Below are 24,388 nucleotides of genomic sequence, written 5' to 3' on the forward strand. Positions count from 1 at the left end.
GACCTAAAGTTTGAGTGTACTTAAAGATTTTGTATGGTAAAATAATTTCACCTATATAGTATTTATAGATTAATAGTATTGGTCGAATAAGCACAGATGTGCCTTAGTTTACCTGAGTACAGAACAAAATGTGTCATTCAACATCTAACTTGACATCAGTCAGTGGCTTGTGGAATGTTAAGTCGTCTTAATTGTCTTAAATGAGTCAACCTTGTATCACAAGTAGCCAACATGGTGACTTATTTGTCATGTTAAACCTGGCTACATCTGTGTATATTTCTCCACAGTCACAATGTTACATTTGTAGAAGTGTTATTTTAGACTATAATGTATCATTTAAATATATTAAAGAGGTTACAGGACTTCATCTCCTAGGAGAGAATTACTTACTAAACTACACATGTACAGTTCCTAGTAAAGTTTGCTTTTAGGAACACTTGAAAGAAGATTAGTTTTCAGGAAAAAACTATTCTTACCGTTGAATACCTTCAACAAGCGCTACTTCATCAGGAGAGGAAGAAATGTAGACACTAGATTTGCCAGATTGACTGGATTTTCTTTCTCCGTCAGCATGGTCCTCATCCTTGACTTGCACAGTGTGACACAGGCAGAGCGCACGGAAGAAGAGCTCTTCTCTCTCCTGGGATGTAAAGAATGAGATCACCATTTTAGGACTGCTCTCTTGTAGTCTCGGTGTCATCGTGGTGCCACCAGAGCTAAGCACCATTTCCCTGTGTTGTAAGGTATTTGGTGATAATTCTGTGCTTAAAGGGCCACTGTCACCCCCTCCAGCCGTTATAAACTAAAAGAGATACCTTGTGCAGCAGTAATGCTGCAGTCTAACAAGGTGGCTCTTTTAGTTTTTGATTCTGTTATTCCCTCAATAAAGCGTTTTAAAATTTGCCCTAACTACCTGTCTGTAGACCTGGAGGCGGTCCGAAGCCTCCTCTGTGAATCTCCCAACGGCCGTCACTCTTCTCTTCTGGGGATGTGGTCGCCGCCCCCTTCGCGCTGTTTCTTCTTAAATCCGGCGCCTGCGCTGTTCTTTCCTGCCTGGGGCAGGCGCAGTCTTCATTGTCCGTCATAGGTCAGATGCAGGGTGCCTGACTGCGCCTGTGCGGGCAGTGCGGCCACCCTGTTGCTGAATCCCCGCACTGTGTTATTCATTATGCACAGTGCGGGGCTGGGGTTCCTGGGCATGCGCATGGACTCTTAAACTGGCCATACACATTAGATGGCTGAACGATGCCAACAACTATCTAGGCCGACTCTCCCATATACAGGAGTGCTTGTTTGGCTGAGCGCTCCTGTGTCATCTATGAGAAATCTGCTGGCTGACAAGTCAGACTGTGGTTTATCTCCAGGAGAACAATCAGATTGGGTGTGCAAAATTGGACATGCCTAACTGACATGGCCGGTGCCCCCATACACATTAGACTGTTGGCCAAACCCTTCGATATTGATGGGTTCACTTAAGATTAGTCTAATATATATGTGCGCCTTTAGTGTCTCACCAGATTTATGGAGAGGTACGCGGAGGCTTTTTTCAGAGATTATGGCTGAATTCAGAGGCAACATACTGGGGAACCAGTAATACCCATGGAACTGTTACAAGTGTACATTAAATTTGGAACCCATAAAAAAGCAAAGACATGATCTACACCGCCTGAACAATTAGGTTGACTGATAATTCTCCATTGCAGGACAACATCTTTATTACTGCAGTTTTGCAGCAAAATGGTCTTGAAAACATAGGAGTCACTAACATATTATACTTTTAGACAAACAGACGAATGTAGATATATAATAAGTTCAAAACGTGGCATTACTTTTCCTCCGGATCCTGGTGATGAATCAATCATGTCGATGCCCATGCAGTCAGGAAGGATCTGGCCATTGCAGATGACATGTGGTATGTACACGTGGCCTTCAATGCAGCATTCAATAAACTCCATGTTGTTCTCGGTCAGCGTTCCAGTCTTGTCTGTAAATATATATTCGACCTATACTTCCGCACATGCAGAAAAATAAAGATTAGCAAGTTAATCCTGAAACATTATCAATTGGCAATCAATTAAACATCAAGTCCAGTTAAATGACAGCATAGAAGCTACCATTATTGCATGTAATAAGTATCCATGACACATATTGCCATACAAATAAATGTAAGATATAATTGCTCTCTTAAAATCGGTTCAGACACAATTGTTCAGAAACAAATTGCCGCCTGCGACTGTATTGTCTGTATATATAAAGACCTACTATTAAGAACAGCTAAAAAGATTAGCACGAGTGAGTTTATTAGAAGGATTCTACAAAGAAGGAGCTAATTACACCCACACAGTCTCTTCCTCAATAGCAACATCCCTGTGTATGTACAAACAAGGGAAACACAGGCAGACGTAAATACCAGCTGCTTCCAACCATGTGCGATGGAAAGCAGATGGAAACTCACTAGTAGCAAAATGGTCAGTGTCCGACTCACCTGCAGGAAAGAACTATAGGCAGTATAGCCATGCCGTATTGATTTTAATAAGGCTCTACTGCAAGTGCAGCGTATGGATTTACAGAAAGTGGTGCAGTAGGACTGGTACATGACTTATTCCCTCCACAAACCTTACAAAGGACCAGGGGACATTCATTATGTGCCGAGGAAAGATGATGCCAAATAGGAAAGGATTCTTTACAGTTAGAGCAGTCAGACTGGAATGTCCTACCACAAGGGGTTGTACTGGCTGATACCATAACAGCATTTAGAAAAGGGATGGATGTTCTCCTCACAGCAAATGGCATTATGGTGTATATATTGTAGAGAAAGTGAATGTATAACTGGTGTAGAAACGTTGAACTTGATTGACTTGTGTCTTTTTTCAACATATAACTATGTGACATGTCACTATTACACATAGCAAAATCAATTAACATGACATTTCTCATTAAAGGAAATCTGTCACCAGGTTTTTGCCACCTAATCTGAGAGAAGCACAGTGTACAGGAACATAGACCCTGATTAATGAGATGAGTCACTTACTGGGCTGCTTGCTGTAGTTTTGAAAAAATCACTGATTTATCAGCAGTAAATTATCACTAGAGGACACTTTCTGCCTATGCGCCGTGCACAAAGAAAGCTATCAGTGGTATGGGTGGGGTTATGCAGATTTCAGCATTTAGAAAAACAGATTTTATTAAAACTGCAGCAAGCATCTTTGTAAGTGACACATTTCTGGAATCGGGTTCTGTGCCCCTACATTGTGCTGATAGAAAAAAAACTAGGAAGAAAAAAGACAGCGCAATAGGGTTTTATCCAAGGGAGATAAAGCTGTTTAAATAAGGTTATACTAACCTGATTTAGTTGTGTATACACAACATTGCAATTATTTATACATCCAGCTGCTGCAGGTCCAAGGGGTCTTCAGACCGGGAAAGCACAGATAAGGAGGGTATGTGGATGATCTGCACTGCTGGTGTCCCATATAAGAAATCCAAATCCAGACAGAAACTACATGCGGTTATTCTTTATTGAGTCTACGCATTTCAAAGTACTATAGACTTCTTCACCAGGACAAGAAAAGCAGAGCTCACACCACAATGCTGTTACAGTAAGGCTGCCGTCACACTAGCAGTATTTGGTCAGGATTTTACATCAGTATCTGTAAGCCAAAACCAGGAGCGGGTGATAAATGCAGAAGTGGTGCATATGCTTCTATTATACTTTTCCTCTAATTGTTCCACTCCTGATTTTGGCTTACATATACTGATGTAAAATACTGACCAAATACTGATAGTGTGACAACAGCCTTACAGTGACAAAAGTTCAAATCTTGGAGCCAACTAGACACATGATGGTGTCCCGAATCCGATGTGTCAAAGTTCATCAGGGGAAATAAAAGAGTTTACAGTTTGGTAGTATAGACTTAGACTTTCGTTTGTATTTATTTCTAGCTGAAGAAGATACAAAGAAGAAAAAAGAAAAAAAATGTTTATATGTATTTAAAAAGTAAAAATATGTATTTATATGTAGATAAAATAGATTTGAATTTAGGACATGAAAATGTTCTAATCTTTTGCTTTTCTTGTCCTGATGACGAAGTCTGTAGTACTTCAAAACGCGCAGACTAAATAAAAAATAACCGCGTGTACTTTCTGTCTGTATTTGGATTTATTATGTGGGATACCAGCAGCACAGGTTATCCACACACCCTCCTTGTCTGTACATTATGCTGATATCAGATGGGGTAGCAAAAACCTGGTGACAGATTCCCTCTAACCCCTTAATGACCGGAGCTTTTTTCAGTTTTGCGCTTTCGCTTTCCTCTCTCCTCTGTCCCAGAGCCATAACTTTTTTATTTTTCCATCAATATGGCCAGGTGACGGCTTATTTTTTGTGGGACGAGTTGTACTAATGAACAACACCATTGGTTTTAGCATGTCGTGTACTAGAAAACGGGAAAAAAATTCCAAGTGCGGTGAAATTGAAAAACAAAGTGCAATCCCACACTTGTTTTTTGTTTGGCTTTTTTGCTAGGTTCACTAAATGACCTGCCATTATGATTCTCCAGGTCATTACGAGTTCATAGACACCAAACATGTCTAGGTTATTTTTTATTTAAGTGGTTAAAAAAAATTCCAAACTTTGGTAAAAAAGAAAAAAAAATGTGCCATTTTCCGATACCCGTAGCGTCTCCATTTTTCGTGATCTGGGGTTGGGTGAGGGCTTATTTTTTGCGTGCTGAGCTGACGTTTTTAATGATACCATTTTGGTGCAGATACGTTCTTTTGATCGCCGGTTATTGCATTTTAATGCAATGTCGCCTTGACCAAAAAAACGTAATTCTGGCGTTTTTAATTTTTTTCTCGCTACGCCGTTTAGCGATCAGGTTAATTTTTTTTATTGATAGATCGGGCGATTCTGAAAGCGGCGATAGCAAGTATGTGCATGTTTGATTTTTTTATTGTTTTATTTTCAATGGGGCGAAAGGGGGGCGATTTGAACTTTAACTTTTTTTTTTTTTTCATGTTTTTTAAAGCTTTTTTTTTTTTTTTCAACTTTTGGCATACTTTAATAGCCTCCAAGGGAGGCTAGAAGCTGGCATAGCCAGATCGGCTCTGCTACATAGAGGTGATGCTCAGATTGATCCTATGTAGATGAATTGCAGCACTGCTGTGAGCGCTGACCACAGGGTGGCGCTCACAGCAATCTGGCATCAACAACCATAGAGGTCTTCAGGAGACCTCCTGAAGTTCAGAGTTCAGAGGTAGTTCAGAGTGCACGGTTTCATTTGAGGTGGTCTCACACGTGGCATCACAGGAGGCTGGGGCTGCACTCGCTTCTCTGCAGCGTCTCGCCACATTGATCACCTACAGTAAGGGTACCGTCTCACAGTGGCACTTTGGTCGCTACGACGGCACGATCCGTGACGTTCCAGCGATATCCATACGATATCGCTGTGTCTGACACGCAGCAGCGATCAGGGACCCCGCTGAGAATCGTACGTCGTAGCAGATCGTTTGGAACTTTATTTCGTCGCTGGATCTCCCGCTGTCATCGCTGGATCGGGGTGTGTGACACCGATCCAGCGATGTGTTCGCTTGTAACCAGGGTAAACATCGGGTTACTAAGCGCAGGGCCGTGGTTAGTAACCCGATGTTTACCCTGGTTACCATTGTAAATCTAAAAAAAAAACAAATACTACATACTCACCTTCTGATGTCTGTCACGTCCCCCGGTGTCTGCTTCCCGCACTGACTGTGAGCGCCGGCCGTAAAGTAAAAGCAGAGCACAGCGGTGACGTCACCGCTGTGCTGTGCTTTACGGCCGGCACTGACACTTCTACTTTAGTAATTTAACTAAGGATGTTGTGGACTGATCAGATAAAGCACCTTGTACACGGACAATTGTCCTGTGCAGTACATTTGCTTTAGTCGTTTGTTTCTTTGAATGACTTTAATACCGTATGTCACAACGTATTCTTGTCATTAAGGGAGACAAACTGCTTCAAAAAATATGAATCGTGCCACTGGGCGTGGCTTATTAGTATGGGCGGGGTTATTGAAAATGGGCGTGGCCAAAATTCCGGCCGCCGCGACTTAGAGGACCTGTTGTTAAAAATTTGAATCCCACCCCTGCGCCCACGCCTATTGCGGGCACATGTCAGCTGTTCAAAAGAGCTGACATGTCCCGGCTTTGATGCAGGCTCACCGCTGGAGCCCGCATCGAAGCGGGGGATACTGCCAGCTGACGTACTAATCTGTCCGATGGCAGAAAGGGGTTAAACCTCAACCATGTAAATATCTTTCCACACTATGTTTATGTCCAGACACATGAAAAAAAGTATACTCTACTGTACGCTAAAAATGTATGTACTAGTATGGCTTTAAAGTGCATACATTTGCTATTGCCAGTCATTGAATAAATGTATCATAGTGTATTTGCTTGATTCGCCACTAGACGCAATGCAGTGGTTGGAGAATACCTCCTACATACAGAGTCTAACGAAACATGCCAGTTCTTTTAGGTCACATGTGTGCAGATAGTAACTGAAACTCGTCTGTATGAAATCAGGGTCGTAAAGGAAACCTGCCATCAGTATTTTGTTAAGTAAAGTACAAACATGGCCATGTTTGCTCTGTGAAACTGATTAAAATGACATCTGCAGTGACGAAATCCGTTTGGTGGATACTGTGTAATCAGGGTTTGACGTTTTCTTATAATATCAGCTTTGCGTATCGAGGCAGGACTGTGGGTAGGGTCTTCTGCTCTGCCACAGTGCCTCCACTGGCATTTTAGTCCTTATCAACCTCCTGCTTGAAATTTTGTGTCGGTGGTGACCTAGCAGCGGGCGGCGCTTGGGCACACTGAATTTCTGGCAGGTTTCAGGAAAATGGTACCGGTGGTGGCGCATGTGCAGACTTAAACCTTGGCTCAATGAGAAGCTCAATCTGCGTATGCACGACCACTGGAGCCATTTTATCGAAGACCACCGGAGCGCAATCTGGGAATTTGCAGCCACCGATGACATTTTCATGAAGACTACCAAGAGATCAATGTGCACAAGATCCACTCGCGGATAAGCTGTTGCCGGCACGAAGTGTAAACCAGAAGGAAGATAAAGACAACAGGAGCAGTGGAGGGGCCAATGCAGAGCCGAAGACCCTACTCACAGTAACGCCCCAATGCACAAAGCTATCATTCTAAGAATACTTCAATCCCTGATTACACAAAATCTAAATCAAAATCTTCACCACAGGTATCATTTTAATCAGTATCACAGTGTCAAAATGGTCATGTCTGTACTCTACTTAGCAAAATCTTGCTGACAGGTTCCCTTTAAGCACATAACAGCAGAGGGCTCATGGACCGCTATGGAAGACCTGCCACTTTACAGTAAAGAACACTGAGCAACATCCCATAGAGCTATCAGTTATTCCATGTCAATAAATGGATTTTGCCACTGGTGATCCAGATACTTTACCTGCCCAAGTTCTTCATTCAGATCTGACGTGTTCACAAGTGGTCCTTCTCCTGAAGTCTCATCAAACATCTCCTCATCCCAGGTGAGGAAATAAGAACCCAGAAACTTTTGCATTTCCACAGTGACGTACATAGAGACAGGGATGATGTAGTTGAAAAGGACCATGAAAGCCAGAAAATCTGTGAGACCTCTAATAAACTGAAACGGCACAAAACAAACATTTATTACACGTCAACAAGTGGTTACTAGGGGAAATAAAACAATCATTGGGGAGAAGCCATAAAAATCTTATTTAAATTATACATAGGCTTTAACCCCTTAGTGACGGAGCCAAATTTTTGAAATCTGACCAGTGTCACTTTATGTGGTAATAACTCTGGAATACTTCAACAAATCTCAGTGATTTTGAGATTCTTTTTTAGTGACACATTATACTTTATGATAATGGTAAATTTAGGTCGGTATGTTTTGTGTTTATTTATAAAAAATATCAGAAATTTGAGAAAAATGTTAAAAAAATTAACAATTTTCTAATTTTGAATAATTATCCCTTTAATTCAGATAGTCATACTACAGCAAAACATTAATAAATGATATTTCCCTCATGTCTGCTTTACATCAGTACCATTTGTAAAATGTTCTTTTATTTTGTTAGCATTTTAGGAGGTTTAAAAATGTAGCAGTAATTTTTCATTTTTTCAAGGAAATTTACAAAATGTATTTTTTAGGGACCTATCCATGTTTGAAGTGACTTTAGTGGTCCCATATATTGAGAAACCCCCAAAAGTTATACCATTTTAAAAACAGCACCCCCTTACATATTGAAAACTGCTGTCAGGTAGTTTATTAACCCTTCAGGTGATTTTCAGGAATTAATGCAAAGTGACATGACAGAAATGAAAATGTGTATTTTTATCACCTAAATGCCTCTAACTTCTGAACAGGTTACAACAGCCGTCAGACTCTAAGGCCACTATTTGTCCATGAATCGCCATGGCAAACAGAACCACAAAATCATGATCTGAGGGCACCATTTGGGATAAAGAGGAAGCCCTCACACTCTGTTAACCATTTATAATGATGTAGTAATAATAATAATAATTTTTATTTATATAGCGCCAACATATTCCGCAGCACTTTACAATTAAGCAGGGACATGTACAGACAATAAATTCAGTACAAGTTAAGACAATTTAAAAATTTAAACAGTGACATTAGGAGTGAGGTCCCTGCTCGCAAGCTTACAATCTACAAGGAAGTGTGGGGGACACAATAGGTGAAAAGTGCTCATTATTTCTGGTCTGGAAATTATAATAAATAGGGATTTTCAAAAAAAGCTGCATGATCCGGTCATCAGCCCGTGTGTTTAAGTGCAATAGTCAAGTATCAAGTGCAGTTATCATGTGCATGGAGGGTGTGGAGGCAGATGAATAGTAGGGTGCAGATTCAGAGTAATATTTGGAAGAAGGGAACAGGGCAAAGTTAGTTTACTGAGCAGTTGATGTGGTAGGCTTGTTTGAAGAGATGGGTTTTTAAAGCGTGTTTGAATAGGTCGGGGCTAGGTATCAGTCTGATCGTCTGGGGAAGTGCATTCCAGAGAGCTGGCGCAGCACGAGAGAAGTCTTGTAGGTGTGAGGTTCAGATTACGGGGGATGTTAGCCTTAGGTCATTTGTAGAACGGAACACACGTGTAGGGCGATAGACAGAGATGAGAGAGGAGATATTATCAAGATCCTGTCAGCACCGGCGCACTGCCACGGCTGAGCAGGGTGACTCACCCAAACTGCGGGAGAGCCCGGGGTCAGATGGCACAGGGAAAGATCAGGCAGACAGGACCTGCACAGCGTGCTGAAGGTAGCAGAAAGCAGAAGGACCTACGATCATGTGACCACAGGGGGCGGGGCTTAGAGTCCTGCTACTGGAGATAAGTGCAGGATTCTACAGGCACCCTGAAATAGGGGAAAGGAAAACTCAAGTCGTACAAACGGGGGTCAGACACGGAGAGGGCGGCGCGGTACAGAAGAGGCGAGCAGAGAATAGTCAGAACGAAAGCCAGTAGTCATACACAGAGATAGCAGCGCAGTACAAAAGGGACAGACAGAACTCTAAACGAGGACAGAATCAGATCAGAACCAGACAAGCATACATTAGCACAGGCACAAAGCGCAGGCACAAAACACAGGCACCACAAGGTCACACACACTCGGCTAAGAGTCAGAGTATAAGCGACAGAGGATGGCTCCACAATGAGGCTATAAAAAGCCTCCCAGAATCCCAGAGCGAGGCCATCCAAGTTAACCCTAAAACCACCTAATCCCAGAAACTCAGCAGACCATGACAGATATAAGGCGGTGCAGAACTGTGGAGGGCTTTGTGGGTGAGAGAGAGGAGTTTGTACTGGACCCTGTAGCGAATGGGTAGCCAGTGTAATGACTGGCACAAGATGGAGGCATCGGTGAACCGGCTGGACAGAAATATGACCCTGGCTGCCGCATTCAAGATGGATTGGAGAGGAGAAAGTTTGGAAAGAGGGAGATCGATCAGAAGAGAGTTGCAGTAGTCCAGACGAGAATGAATAAGAGCGACAGTAAGAGTATTAGCAGTTTCAAATGTGAGAAAAGGTCGGATTCTGGAGATGTTTTTAAGATGCAGGTGACAGGAGCGAGTGAGTGATCGGATATAGGGAGTAAAGGAAAGTTCGGTGTCGAATATGACCCCAAGACAGCGGGCATGCTGCTTGGGAGTTATGGTTGAACCTTCCAGAGTAATTTCGATGTTGGGTAGAGTCAGCTTCGTAGAAGGGAGAAACACAAGTAGTTCAGTTTTGGAGAGATTTAGTTTCAGATAGAGGGAGGACATGATGTTAGAGACAGCAGACAATGTAGTCACTATTAACAGCAGCATCTAAAGGGTTAAAAAGATTTGGACGGTGCAAACACTGATCGTGGCTGATACAGCAAGTTGTCAGCTGTAGTGCACAACCGACGGCTGCTGGGTTTTCACCTGTATGGGGATGCCATCCTCTTATATCTCAGGTCAGTTAAAAGACATATTCGCTGTCATTAAGGGGTTAAACTATAAGGTGAAAGGGGAATGGTAATGGGAACGTTGGAAGAAGAGTTCTGCAGTCAACAATCTAATGATTATAAGAAGCTACCTTTTGGCAAACAGTCTATCATATATGTATGTTACTTTAGTGGAGAGGGAGGAATGAACTTCTGATGTTACGTTTTTCTTATACAAATCAAGTACTGGGCAGTAAACATCTAAAATCAGCTGTCTAAGGTGAATGTTCCCCAGAAGATACACTGTGTTACGCCAAGTGTAGGTCTGACAAAGTTGTGTATGTCACAGGTTCTCTGCTGATTTTTACAATGTTTCTTTTAAAAAAATACATTAGCTATGTGTCTGGTATATTTGGGCAAACTCATTGGTACAAATTACTCTGCTTCTCATTAATCTCCTCAACATTGGCAGAAAAGTGCAACAATTAACATTCAGAATGAGATTCAGATATGGAACTAAAGGAGGGAACAAATAACACAAAATGTAAAATACACAGTATTGAAAGGAAAGCTGCTCAGGAGAAGAGCTAGAAGGCTCGAAAAAGCACAGAGCGGAGGTAAGCGAGCATACACAGCCTGGCAGATGAAAAGTGGGGCAGCCAGGGATAATTGTGCAGAGAGGCAGCCACAAGACAAATAGAGTGCTGGAGAAAGCAGGGAGCGAGAGATGAAGGTTTCATCTGTTAACCATAGATACAATAAAGCATAGGACTTATTATAAAACTAGGATTTGCATAATATTTATCTGTGGCATGAAAATATTCTTGTATCTTTGAGCTGATATACGTTCAGCTTCACCATTATAAGCACTGACCAACAAATACCGCAATGTAACCACAGACAAACATTTGCTCGCTATATAGAAGTATACCTATATTTTAGGAATATTCAAAACATTATTGAAAGCACTAATCAATACAAAGAGATTGCAAAAAAGAAGAATACCTATGACGTGCAATATGCTTTGCTCTGTTCTTTTCTCCTCTAAGTGGTAATTGTCACATGCTTCGAACCAAATATACTTCATGGCACTCTTCACAAATATTCCACTTGCACATCACCTTCTCATCAGCAAGTATGTTACCTCAGTCAGACTTCGACTCTGTTCTGTCCTTCAAACCTCAAGTTGCAGAACTTACCATTTCATGAGGCCTCCAGTTCCAAAATATTACTTTAATCATCCCTTTGATAACCCTGAGTCAACAAAAATGCTATTGAATGCCCAAATCATCTCCCGCCTTGACAATTGCAACATACTTCTCTATTTGCCTCTCATCTTGAACGCCTTCAATCTATCCTCCACTCTGCAGACCACTTCATGTACTTCTCGCCAATTTCCTCTGCCAATCTCTTCACTGAGTTTCTAATACCCACAGAATTCAGTCTAAAGCATTAACAGTGATATATAAGGCTGCCCCATTATCTGTCCCCTACATACAACTCTGGCCTAATATCTGGCTTCCTCTCTACCCGTCACCTCAGGTCCCTACAAGATATCTTTCTTCGCTCTCATATTATCGGTCATCACATAATTGATTTTTTTCCATATGTAAACTTGTAACACGGGTGGGTGTGGACTGGCTTACCTGGAGAGGCGTAACTAAGTGACTACAGGGTATTCACTAGAACTTCTGATGGTAAGAATAGGCTTTGCCGCCAATAGGCACCAGGTACCATTCCAGGGCAGTCTCTGGGCCTGCAGCAGCTGACCGGAGGGTCAGAGGCAAGGGTACGAGGTACAGGAGAGCGAGGCAGAGGTGTAGTCAGTCAGTCCGAGGTCAGTGCAGGTCAGGGGTAGAGAGGTCAAACAGGACAGGTAAAGAAGCCGGATCGTTAATGGGAAACAGAATTTGGTGCTATGCATGAACAGGTGCTAGCAGATTAGGAACCAGCATTTGGGTGAGAAATAAGGGGAGAGTAGTCTGATATATCACCAGCTAGCAGGTGATAAGCTGAGGAAGCAAATCTCTGCAGTACAAGGTGGATACAAATTCCTGTAAAAGCTTAGACACCCCCCTATTACTCACACAATTATTACAGCACAAGGCAACACAGGGCGATGGTCAGGTACTGAATGGAGCAGACCAAAACACAGTGCATCGCATAAAAGTTCCTTTAATAATTTTGTTGCCACCTCAGAAAGGCCTGAGCCATTTTCAACCAGCTGACCTTTCTCCTCCACCGCACCTCCCCCTACAATCTGCTCACCATACCTCCTTCTTACTGGTTCTTTCCTCATACCTCATTCTACTAGTCTCCTCTCCATACTTCCTCATACTGTCTCCTCCCCATACATCCTTCTACTGTATGTACTCATATGTCCCTCTACTACAGGCTCCTCTACATACCTTCTCCTACTGGGGGATACATCCTCCTACTTTTCCAGCCCTCGTAACTCGCTCTACTACAGTCTCCTTTACATACCTCATCATCCTACTGTCTACTCCCGTATACCTCCTCCTACTCTTTCCTCCACAAAACCTCCTCCTCCTAATATATCCTGCCTCATACCTTACAGATTGTAGTGACCTCTCTCCCTCTGTACCAGTCTGTGACTGTTCCTTTGTGTTTATTGTATTTGATTTATACCTCATGTATATAACACTTCTTAATATCTACAGCTCCCTGGAATTAAAGGTGCCTTAAAAAAATAACAACGATAATAATAATAATAATAATAATAGTATTCAATAGTCTAATTGTCTCTTTCTTTTATACTTATTTTATACAGATTATTGCTCTCAGATAAAGTGTATTTTCTAGAATTCAGAGTAGCAATTTTTGATAGTTTGGCAAAATTGTGTGTAGATATCCTTTAAGGTGACACACAGAGTCACTTCAGCTCATTCGGCTCTATAGAATGTTACAATAAGTGACTGTACCATAGAAGTATTCTTCCCTAGAAGCAGATCTCCATTAATATTTTTAAGTCAATAACAAGGTAATAATGTCACAAGTATGCCAGAAGCTGTAGACAGTTGCACTGCATCTAGCTGCAGAAGGTCTCTGCGTTTAGCTTTGCAGACACCTTCTTAACCCTTCTGACTCTCTGACCCAGTGGCAACCTTTCTCCAGCTCTAATGCACACACCTGGACCTGGGTGTTTATAAACTCCCAGCCTGCTGCTGGGAATTGCCGGTGATACTTCAATTTCTCTCTGTTGAAGCTTAGAGCTATAGCAGTCGGTTATCTTCCTCTTTGGTGTTTGGAGGACATCTGTGTTACCTCTCTGAGTCTACTCAAGATAAGTGTTCCCCTTGGTTGTGTATCCCAGCTGTCTTTAGTTGTAGTGCAGGGCTTAGGGTCCTACTCAGAGATAGGTGCAGAACCTATTTAGGGACGTTTAGGGCGGACAGGGTGACTTTAGATCTGCCTAGAGGTCTCCACTCCCGCCTTCCCTATTGTTGGGCTCCCTTCCCCTCATCCCTTCGTGTTGCACTTAGTCTTTCCTACACTGTGCATGACAAACAAAGTTCCCACTAGTGAGGACTGCAAGCAGTAAGAAATCCAATTGCTATAATATATTGTGAAATTAATTAGCACATAGTACTAAATCTAAACGTTACATTTTTGGTTCTGAGTTTTTCATTTTTATGTCATGTATACTTTATTTTTATAGAAATCAATGTACATGACACCGTTTAGTAAGGCTTCCAGCCACCAGATCAAAGGGCATTTAACTGCAGAAAATGCAGCTGATCAGTTGTTATAGATATCGGCACATCATGAGTACCAGCATAATACTTCTACAGCCCCAAAATGTATCCCGCAATAATGCAGATCAATAACACTTAGATGTGGCACTTATAGTTACAGTAAATACTGTGCTATATGTCATCTCAAACTATAGCACACAAGTCAATGGAACAATCAATCCTCCTACAATGTAATAGAAGATCTACAAGATTGAGCTGTTCTTATAGGCCAATAAGCATAAAATATTAATTACACAGTTTCAATCTCTTTTTTACCATAAAGTGCATGAGGAACCTCACAGATCATTGAGTGCATTCTGCTGAATGGGAGAAACCTATAATGGACACGCAGAATGGATATCTACTGTATGTAGTCTAGAAAGCCACCTGTGTCCCTGCTGCAAAATGCAACGGAGAAGATTTTTCTGCTTACACCTATCATTGCAGGAAGAAAGTAGTTGCAGGAAGCAGTCAGTCTAAGATTTCCACTTTGATTAAATCTAAAACGTGGAAAAGGAATCATAATCATTACCAGATTCCTCTGTCTTTCGGAGTCAGTTTTTTGGTTGTACCAGGGCTCATCCCGGGAAGCCTCGCTCTGCCACACATACTTTAGCACAGTGTTTATTAAGGCTTTGCTGATCAGAATACACAGGTACACAATGAGGAAAGCGTTCATTGACCTAGAAGGAATATGGAGTCTTGTTATTTGTGGCATTACATTGGATATCAGTCATTTACGATGGTTAGCAAGGTAACATCCATGTTTTAAGTGTACAGCGGCCGATATATCTAAACATTAATACAGCAACAAATATCTTCATCATAATCAGAATTTCTATGAGAAGAAACGATTACAAAAATTGAATTTCATGGCTGTCAGCAGTCCTGTTTGTGTTCTCTAAGAGTATGAGCACACAACATCTTCTTTAGGCAGGTTGGCCCCGAAACCCACCTGAATGAGTGCTTAGAAAGGACGCAAAAGAATGAACATGTGCATTTCAATGTAAAAATGATTTGCTGTTCATATGTTCAGGCTTTTTAACGTCTTTTAACTACTTCAGGTTTCAAAAGATGCCAAGCGACTAAAAGAAGCAACCTTACCATTCCTCAGACACTTTCTGCTCAGAAAATACTCTATATTTTACAATTCAAAGTAAAGGGAAGGCTCAATAGATGCTCGGAAGACGCCTGGGAGTATTTTTGAGCATTTTTAGCGTATTTGTGCTTCAGAAACCATTAGCAGTTTCTTCTTCATTGTTGAATGGAGGAAACAAAAATGACAAATGTTCAATAATAAAAACAACCCAAAAACGATGGAAAATTGAAAAAACACAGCAGCTGGTCAAAACAATGAAGTAAGCTCTCAGTAAGTGACCAAAAAGATGCAAACAACAAGAAACGCTGATGTGTCCTAAAAGGATCTTCTTGGAAAACTCGTCAGGTTCGCCAGAGTTTTAATGACGCCATATGCGCATACCCTTAATGAGCCAGAACAGAAAGCCGCTCTGTCAGACTCGAGCCGTGCCAGACAAGACAATTAGTTGTTTGTTGGGAATTAGACCAGAGCCATGCCAGTCGATTGCCGGAGACTGATTTATGCATAGGATAGTGAGCAGAACAATCTACTATCATTGGTGGTCCAGTAACTGGGACCAATCCCATGAGCAAGAGTTCCAAAGTCACCTGTATGAATTAAGTGAATATCGTCAGGAATGCTTTTTGAGGAAAATCCCCTTTAATAAAAATAAAAAAGTTACGAGGGGTTCTCCAACATCATCATGGCTGCAATGATCATGTGCAGTGGTCATGTGTCAAACACATGTAAACAATGTCTGGCAGCACGGCTGAAGACTCAGAGCTTATTGCATTGGCAGCTGTTTTTAAAACCTTTTGATATACTGGATAACCCCTTAAGGCTATGTGCCCACATTGCAGAATCGAAGCAGAATTTTCCTCATCAAAACCGGACTCCCTTGCCAGGAAATCAGCTTGCGGTTTTTTTCGCATTTTTTGGGCGTTTTTTCATACGTCCCAATACAATTCTATAACGGCGATTTTGCCGCGATTCCGCAAAATTAATGAACATGCTGTGTTTTTTCCCTGATGCATTTCGGTTGCGGAAAAAAACGCAGTATGGGCACAACAATTGCAGAATGCCATTAAAAATAATGGGATGTGTTTTGTAAGCGTTTTTTTAAGCGTTTCTGCAGCAGAAAAACGCGGCAGAAAAGCTTAAAAAACGCAACGTGGGCAGATAGCCTTAATGTAACATTAATTTAAAGGGGCATTCCCATCTCCAAGATCCTATCCCAATATGTAGTTGGTGTAACAATAATAATATTAGAAAATACCTCTAAGTAGAAATGTACTATAGTTTTCTGATCTGCCACATCTCTTTCCTCATGCGCAGGTGCAGCGCCCCCACTGCCGCAGGGCCGAGGGGTACCCGGTACCGGGCCTCTGAGTCTCTGCTTCTGGGGTTGTCACGGCGGCTAGGCCCCGGTCCGTGACCCTGCCGTGGGGCGCACAGTGAATGATCGGTGTGGATGTCGGTGCAGTTGTGGGGTGCAGGTCGCGGTAAATAACAAGGACACCAGGTTGCAGTCTCTTTACCTCTTTACTGGAGATCTCTGAGTCCTCAGTCCAGAATACGGTTCACCAGGCTGCGCAAGTCCGGCCGGTCCAATGGCACTTCCAGAGTTCTCTTCACAGGTGGAAATCGGTGCCTTCCTTCTTAGCGCTATGTGTTGTAGTCCTCCCCTGCTGTGCTTACGGAAAGTACCCCACAACTGTTGTGTCTGTTTCTTAAGTTCCCTCACAACTCGATTAAATGATGTTCTTCTAATCGTCCGTCCCTCCCTGATGTTACGGTTAGAACGGCACCCGTTTGTCGGGTAGGCCTGGAGTTCTTCCGGGACCCTAGAGACGCCCCTCTCCCGCATCTGCCTCCCAAGACTTCATAGGTGATATGTGTTAGACAGCCCGCCTTAAACTGACTGTCCTGCCGCTGTTTAGAGTATTGCTTGAAGCTGAATGTTATAATACTCCCTCGGCGTTCCGGCCACCGGTAGTGCGCCTCAGTAGGGTGTTGCTTCGGTCTTACAGCACGACCCCTACTGGAATTCTCCTATTGCTTGATCTCGTTTCTCACTCAGCACAATCTATCTCGCTTCTAGTCCTTTCTTAGGGCACCGCCGCTATTCTGAGCAGGCACGGTCCCGTTACGTTCTTTCCAATGCCAAGCCTCTGCCAGGATCCCACCCCTGGCAGAGACCCTACTGTCTCTTCCTCCACAACACCCTCTGCCACTGAGTGTTGCTTCGTCCAATCCAGTCAGCTTTCTGATCTAACTTCCTGCCTGACCCCCGGTTTACCCACTATGGTGGGGAGTGGCCTAATGAATAGCACCCTTAGCTCCCCCCGGAGGCCCTGCTGTAAAATGTATTGGTGTCTGTGATACCTGATCAGATGAACTCCTTCAGTGCCATCGAACGCACCATGGCTCCCCATAGTGGCGGAGCCACAGTACTGCAACGACCAGGACTCTGGGGCGCTGCACTGGCATTGCAGGACCTTCGGTATATATGGTTTTGACCATTAGCAGCTAACTAACCGTTACTATATCAGTTGTCGTATCCATGGATGCCTAAGGTCCTGCAATGCCTGCACATGAGGAAAGAGACATAGCGAATCAGAAAAACTGTACTACATTTCCAATTAGAGGTACAGCATTTGCTAATATATTAATTATTACACCTACTACATATTGGGATAGGATCTTGGGGATGGGAGTACCCCTTTAAGTTATAGGTTCCCAAATGTGCTAGCTGTGAATACTGGCTTATGTTTAATACGTTACTAATGAAATCTCTTTTATTTAATGTAATAAGGAGAGAAGTAATTCAAGAAAAAGCACAACAACTGAATACTGTGTAGGTGAGACTGGGAGGCTGTCCTCCTGCAATATATTGTCACTCCTGGCTGCCCTGTATGTAATGAATAAGAACATTTACTTTTCAACTGCAGATCTTTTCTGCGATTTTGACTGGTAATTCAGTGCCATCTTGGTTTCCATCCCTGTATATATAGCAACACCTAGAATTAGAAAAAAAAAGGGAAAAGTGAGATTGATACTTGAGAGTAGTAAAGACTAAAATCTACTTATTAAAACAGCAGAGAATCGGCATCCGATAACTAAGTATTCATTGTTGTTCATCCGCCTACACTAAGCACTGATCAGTTTATTGCACATGTATCATCAGGTCCTCGTCCACCTTTAATCATACGTATGTCAGTCACGCAGCAGATTTGTTTTATTGGCCTCTTGCCAAAATGCAAAGAACAGCAATAACTTTCTAGGCAACTGTAAATCACAGCACTCTATAAATAGTCATTTGCTTTAGATTATATAACGAATGTCCAGCATTAATATTATTTCATTTTTGCCTCAAACTTTGGACATTTTTCAGATATAAATCCTTAAAATCCCATGCAGACACAAGAGATAAAAACTAAAATTCTATCCAGCAGGGGGAGCTCAAGAGCTAAATGCATACTGCTTATACATAGGGCTCAATGATAACAATGTATGCAGTAAGCTACTAACTTATTTACTGATAGTCACTTTTGTACTTTTTGCAAGTGTTTTTCCATTTCAATGCTGTAAATGAGTTTGTATTATAGGGACATCTTGTCTGCAATCAATGAGTGGTAGGAGGGAGTTGTGTATCTGAGGTGTATGGAGTGCAGATTGAGTGAGTTACACTAGAATAACTTCTTGCAGTTTTACTCACGTCTAGTGCTAAGGAAGCATGACAGTGGACATACATTTTAAGTCACCAAGAGAAGAATCCATTTATTTCTCATTAATGTCCCTTATCGTCATCACTACCTGTTTAATGGACCAGACACACAAGTAAAAGGAATATAAGGAATATAAGGAATATATTTTAGGCTTTTGCTTACCAAATATTCGTTCTGTGTTCTTTAGTGTAGCACCACGGAGTAAAAGATTTTCGGACCCCAGAGGTCTAATAAAAGACAAAAATAAAGCAATTTTAATATACAAATGAATGTACAGTATGGATGATAGCAAAATAATTCGGAAGTAATATTTTAAAAAGTAATGAACAAAAAGTTATCTATACAGAATGTGAAGAAACTGGCATGATGGCAAACATGAACTAACCTTGCATTGGGGTCCTCTGTTTTGCTATAAATATTGATCCGACCAACAAACCTAAACAATGTACACACCAAGAATAACAAGTCAGCAAAGCAATAAAACTAAGAATTCTACATATTAGCTAATACTAAGAATCGTCTAACGCAGCACTACCAATGTCTGCAATTTTGTGACACAAAGAACTATCCCAGATTTTCCTAGCAGACTTGTGCTGGTACTGTAAGGATTAGTGATGATGCTCCAGTGTTAGCCGAATGTCTTTGGCGTGCTTGAATAAAATGTTTGAGTCCCCGTGGCTGCATGTCTCACATGTCTCCCAACAATCAGGCAACCCCTGCACATGATGGGGCTGTCTAACAGCCATGAGACATGCAGCCACGGGGCTTGAACATATTATTCGAGCATGCCCAAGACACTCAGCACCCGAGCATGATCGGATAACACCTTATCAGAGCACGCTTGCTCATCACTATTAGTGATATAAAGTAGATGCATTATTATGGTGAGCAATGCTGGGTCGATGGCAAAGGGCACAGCTATGGGGAGAAATGTGGCTGCCAATGTATAAAATATATATTTTTACCAGTGCCATAACTTGAACTTTGTTGGCCCCAATACAAAATCTCTAATATAGCCCCTTAACTACCACAGGTCTTTAAATGGTTGTCCACTACTTGGCCAACCCTGTCTCAATCAGCATGCTTGCACAAACAACACTTATTCTCAGGTCTAATGTTGGCGTCATTCCAGTGGTGTCAGTACTCACTCTCCCGGGGCTTCTGTGAGATTATTATGTCACGTGATCCCTGCAGACAGTCAGTGTTGGCTTCACTCTCCCCTCATTCAGACGAATCAGACATCAAGAGGAAGTCTGAGCTGTGACTGGCCACTTAGTTCCTCATGATGTCTAATAAGTCCTAAGATGGGGAGAGTGAAGCCAACACTGCCTGGCTGCAGGGATCACGTGATATAATAATCTCACATGCACCAGCACTGTGTTGTTATTTTACTGGTGCAAACTTGCTGGTTAAATGGGGTTGTACAAGTAAGTAGTGGATAACCCGCTTAATAGAACTAGTTTTTTCATAAAAGCCAATTGGACCTTTTTGGCTCCCTAGACTCGAAGACCCTGGTGCAATTGCAACCCCTGCACCCATTAAAGATACGCCCCTGAGCTTTACCATTTTCCTTCTTCTGGGAGCTGGAAAGTACTGTATGAGTATATTAATCACAAGAGCTATTTTATTGTGACCCCAATGATACCTTGCAAAAGATTCTATATCAAGCCACACATTATTCTCTTTTCTTTTTCTTCCTCCTGCCCCAAATATTGTTTTCAGTTATTGCTCCCATTTTTGGTCTACAATACCAGTCATTCAGTGTTGGTCGTTGGCACTCATCCTTACTTGTAAAGATCTGGCTGAGGTTGTTCACATTCTATGGTAGCGTGCAACGTGTCCATTTCTTGTTCATTGTGAAATGCTTTTGTGTCTTGAACAGAAAAATAGGTCTAGTTTGGGGAACACAAATATATACAGTATATGTGTATGCAAAAAAGTGCGTCTCCGACCGTCAGCTACAGTTACATCACATACAATACCGAAGAAGAAATCAGAATAACACTTCATCTCTCAGATAATGCACAGCTTGTTACCCTCTGGGACTGGATCTGGTGTAATGAGCTACATGTCAGCATAGTTTATACCGCGTGACAGTTGTCTATTGCTGCACCTGTTTTCAGGATTAATGTGAGACCAACACAGCACAAGTATTTAAAATGGAAAATTTCTAGACTAAAGTTGTCTGGGAAGCACTCCGTCTTTTCTTGCCCCAAATACATCTTATGAAATGAAGTTGTCCATAGGAGATAATCATTGTGGTAAATAACAGCATGACTAATAATTATGGAATTGTTTTCTTCTCTGTAAATATATTTCAAAATTTTACGATATTTGTTATTTTAATTTTATGAAAACTGTGTGACAACCAATGTGGACTATGTCACCCAAATATCCTGAACTCAATCGCTGCGTAACCACAGACACATCGTTAATAGTGATGAGTGAATGTGCTCGGATAAGGTGTCATCAGAGCATGCTCAGGGGCTATCCGAGTGACATTGGCGTGCTTGAATAATATGTTCGATTCCCGCGACTACATGTCTCCTGTTGTTAGGCAATCCTTGCATGTGTTGTGGCTGTCGAACAGCCGGGAGACATGCAGCCGCAGGGACTTGAACATATTATTCGAGAATGCTTGGATGACACCTTATCCCAGCACGTTCGTTCATCACTAATAGTTAAGATATGTATATCTATTTATATCGAAAAGTAAATGGGAACATCATATAATTTAAAGTGGTTGACCAAGACTAAGCAATTGATGACCTGTTCGCAGGATAGGTCTTTAATATGAGATCGGTAAGGGTCTGCCACCCTACACCCCCATCAATCAGCTTAAGTCCACTCTACAGTTGCCTGTACATTGTATAGATGCCGCTGCCGGGTAAAGCACCTAATCTTCTGATCAGATGAAAAGGAGATCAGGCGGGCGGCCCAGTAGCAGACACTAAACAATGTACAGTCCGGCCGTGTTCTGCCTCGCACCATGGTTATATCAGACAACCAGCAGAGCAGTATTCAGCTGATCATGGGGCTCCTACAGATAGCTTATCACTTGTTCAGCCCTGGGCAACCACTTTGAAGGGTACCTGACAGTGTATGCTTTCGATCCATGGGCAGCCTGTACCAGACCATGGCTGCATGACTTCAGCCATATATGTTTAAAGCTGAAATTCTGTGGTACTGGAGAACAGTTTAAAAGCCATCAAACTGCACAGAAAACTAGTCAGACAGGTGGCTTCTCCCAGCCTGCTGCCAGTGACAGCTCTGTCTCTGCGTTGGCTTGTAGGTCAAGACCTGTCATTCCAGGGCAGTGAACAGGGAGAAGCCACCAGGGACCCGAATTTCCGACTAGTCTCTCCCATGCCGCTCAGTCCTCGGCAGCTAAACTACGTTTTCCTTTGAAACGCTGAAGCATTCCAAAGTTGCACATATACAGCTGAAATTATTTGGCCATCATCTGATATATGCTGCCCGTGGATCAGGCAGTGTGTATCAGCTGTCAGGTTCCCTTTAAGGTGGCAATCATAGTGGTCGCATAGGACCAATAAATAGCAGCAATGTAAAAAACCAATGCAAAACGTATTTAAGGTTTCAACAAAAAGGACATCATGTATTTTGCATATTGTCAGTAGTAAGTTTTTAGTGAACTTCAACATTATTTATTGCTTTATCTACAGTACTGGATAATACTGCACAACAGCATAATACACCATATGTATAGAAACCTTAGTAAGCATGAAGTGAGACATCACTTTCTCAACTATGTGCAATTCAGTCACAAACACACCATTCCGAACATTTTAGCCCAATAGTGTAGTACTGCCAATATCATCTCCCGGTACCGTAAGAGACATCTGTGCTTACTTTGTGACTGGATTCTCCATCTAAACTCGCTGTTGTAACAAAACATGTGCCATCCTCCCTACTCGTAGAAAGCAGTATCATGTCACATGGAAAAACTTCGTCTTCTTTAACCAGAACAATGTCTCCAACCTAGAGATAAAAAAGTGCAACACTGATCTATGGAAGTGTGTGCAATTGATATATTTTTTTTATCTTGACGGGTTAAAAACAAAGCAGACTATGCCATTGATACCTGAATCTGTCACAAGTATGCAAAATAATATACTAATGGAATATATTTTCCCTATAAAAGTGCACAGAGTACAGGCATCAATTCTACAATTAATGCAATGAGATCTATGTCTACTGCACCCATTTTTGTTATATTACAGAGTTTTTTAATTTTTCTCTCCTTTTTGAGCAAGGAGGTATATTTTTGCTAAGAAAAACAAAACTATTTGAAGGATGTACATTATGTGAAAGTGGCAAGTTGGTTGTCCCTTATGACTTCATGGGTATGTCTGGGTAGGCCTCCATTGAGTCGCCGCGTAATGGCGGCCAATGGTCACGGTAGTGTCACCGGCTGACAGGCCATCTGCAGCAGAATAAAAAAAGGGGAATGTTGTGGAAGGGATGCAGGCTCAACTGGTCTCAATAAGCAAAGCCTACCTCAGGTGTAACAGGAAAAAAAACTCGCTTTTACTGGAACAGCTGCTGCTGCTGATGATTACAGCTCTCCACAGTTATTCAATACACTGGGCCGACAACCCCTCATGGTCAGATGAACTGTAGGGGATGTGACAGGGTAATGCCTGGTTCCCCTTAACCTCTGGATATATTACACTGATGTTCTTCATGTTTTGCATACGTTTCATACACGGTGGTACTGATACGAATAAAGCGTATTACCACTGTGTATACGAGTACTGCTAAACCTATGTATATGTACATGTTTTGCACATTTACTGTTTGAGAGGGAAAAGAAGTACCCTGGGGCCGGTCATTAGGTATAGTGTTAAGGGAGCAGTACCCCAAGATGGCCACTACATGTGGGCATTATAGATATAGGTATTCAGTATATTTTAGCATAGCAAATAGTTAACATAGGAAGGGCATGGTGGGATAAGTCAGAGAGGTCTTCCCCGCAACGTTTGTCAGAAGAGTGGGCCCAGCAGTTAGTATCCAGGGAGACAAAGGACAGAACAAAGCACAGCGACATCAGAGATAGCTGTGCAGTATAAGTGGGACTGCAGTGCTACGGGAAGAAGGCTAAGCAGAAAGGGAGCAAGTATCCAAGATGTGGCAGATTTTTGCATGGGCCGCAATTCGAAGGAACGGGGCGAAACAGCAGAGAATACCCCCATGAGAAGCAGGAATTCTGGGTATTGAGGACACTGAGGGACAGGGGACAGGCTTAGCGGCAGAGAGAAGAGGCAAGGGAAAGAGTTGCCAATTGTAAGGAATGATTGTTCCCTGGATAATGCTGTGATAAGTAAAGAAG

General features: G+C 42.2%; 1 protein-coding gene across 7 annotated transcripts in view; it reads right to left on the reverse strand.

Annotated features, from left to right (window-relative positions):
• ATP11A (ATPase phospholipid transporting 11A) overlaps positions 1-24,388 on the reverse strand; it is a 227,158-nt gene that overhangs the window by 48,850 nt on the left and 153,920 nt on the right. For 6 of the 7 annotated variants that reach the window (XM_077296971.1, XM_077296970.1, XM_077296973.1 and 3 more), the window contains exons 6-14: positions 22,909-23,037; positions 20,827-20,930; positions 19,424-19,474; positions 19,201-19,265; positions 18,249-18,330; positions 14,765-14,915; positions 7,473-7,670; positions 1,830-2,003; positions 477-640 (exon numbers count right to left, since the gene is read on the reverse strand). In XM_077296971.1, the coding sequence (XP_077153086.1) occupies positions 477-640; positions 1,830-2,003; positions 7,473-7,670; positions 14,765-14,915; positions 18,249-18,330; positions 19,201-19,265; positions 19,424-19,474; positions 20,827-20,930; positions 22,909-23,037 (1,118 nt within the window). The remainder of the gene's footprint in view (positions 1-476; positions 641-1,829; positions 2,004-7,472; positions 7,671-14,764; positions 14,916-18,248; positions 18,331-19,200; positions 19,266-19,423; positions 19,475-20,826; positions 20,931-22,908; positions 23,038-24,388) is intronic. The other variant, XM_077296975.1, reaches the window with a different exon arrangement.

Source organism: Ranitomeya variabilis, chromosome 3 (genome assembly GCF_051348905.1).
Source record: "Ranitomeya variabilis isolate aRanVar5 chromosome 3, aRanVar5.hap1, whole genome shotgun sequence".
Taxonomy (NCBI): Eukaryota; Metazoa; Chordata; class Amphibia; order Anura; family Dendrobatidae; genus Ranitomeya; species Ranitomeya variabilis.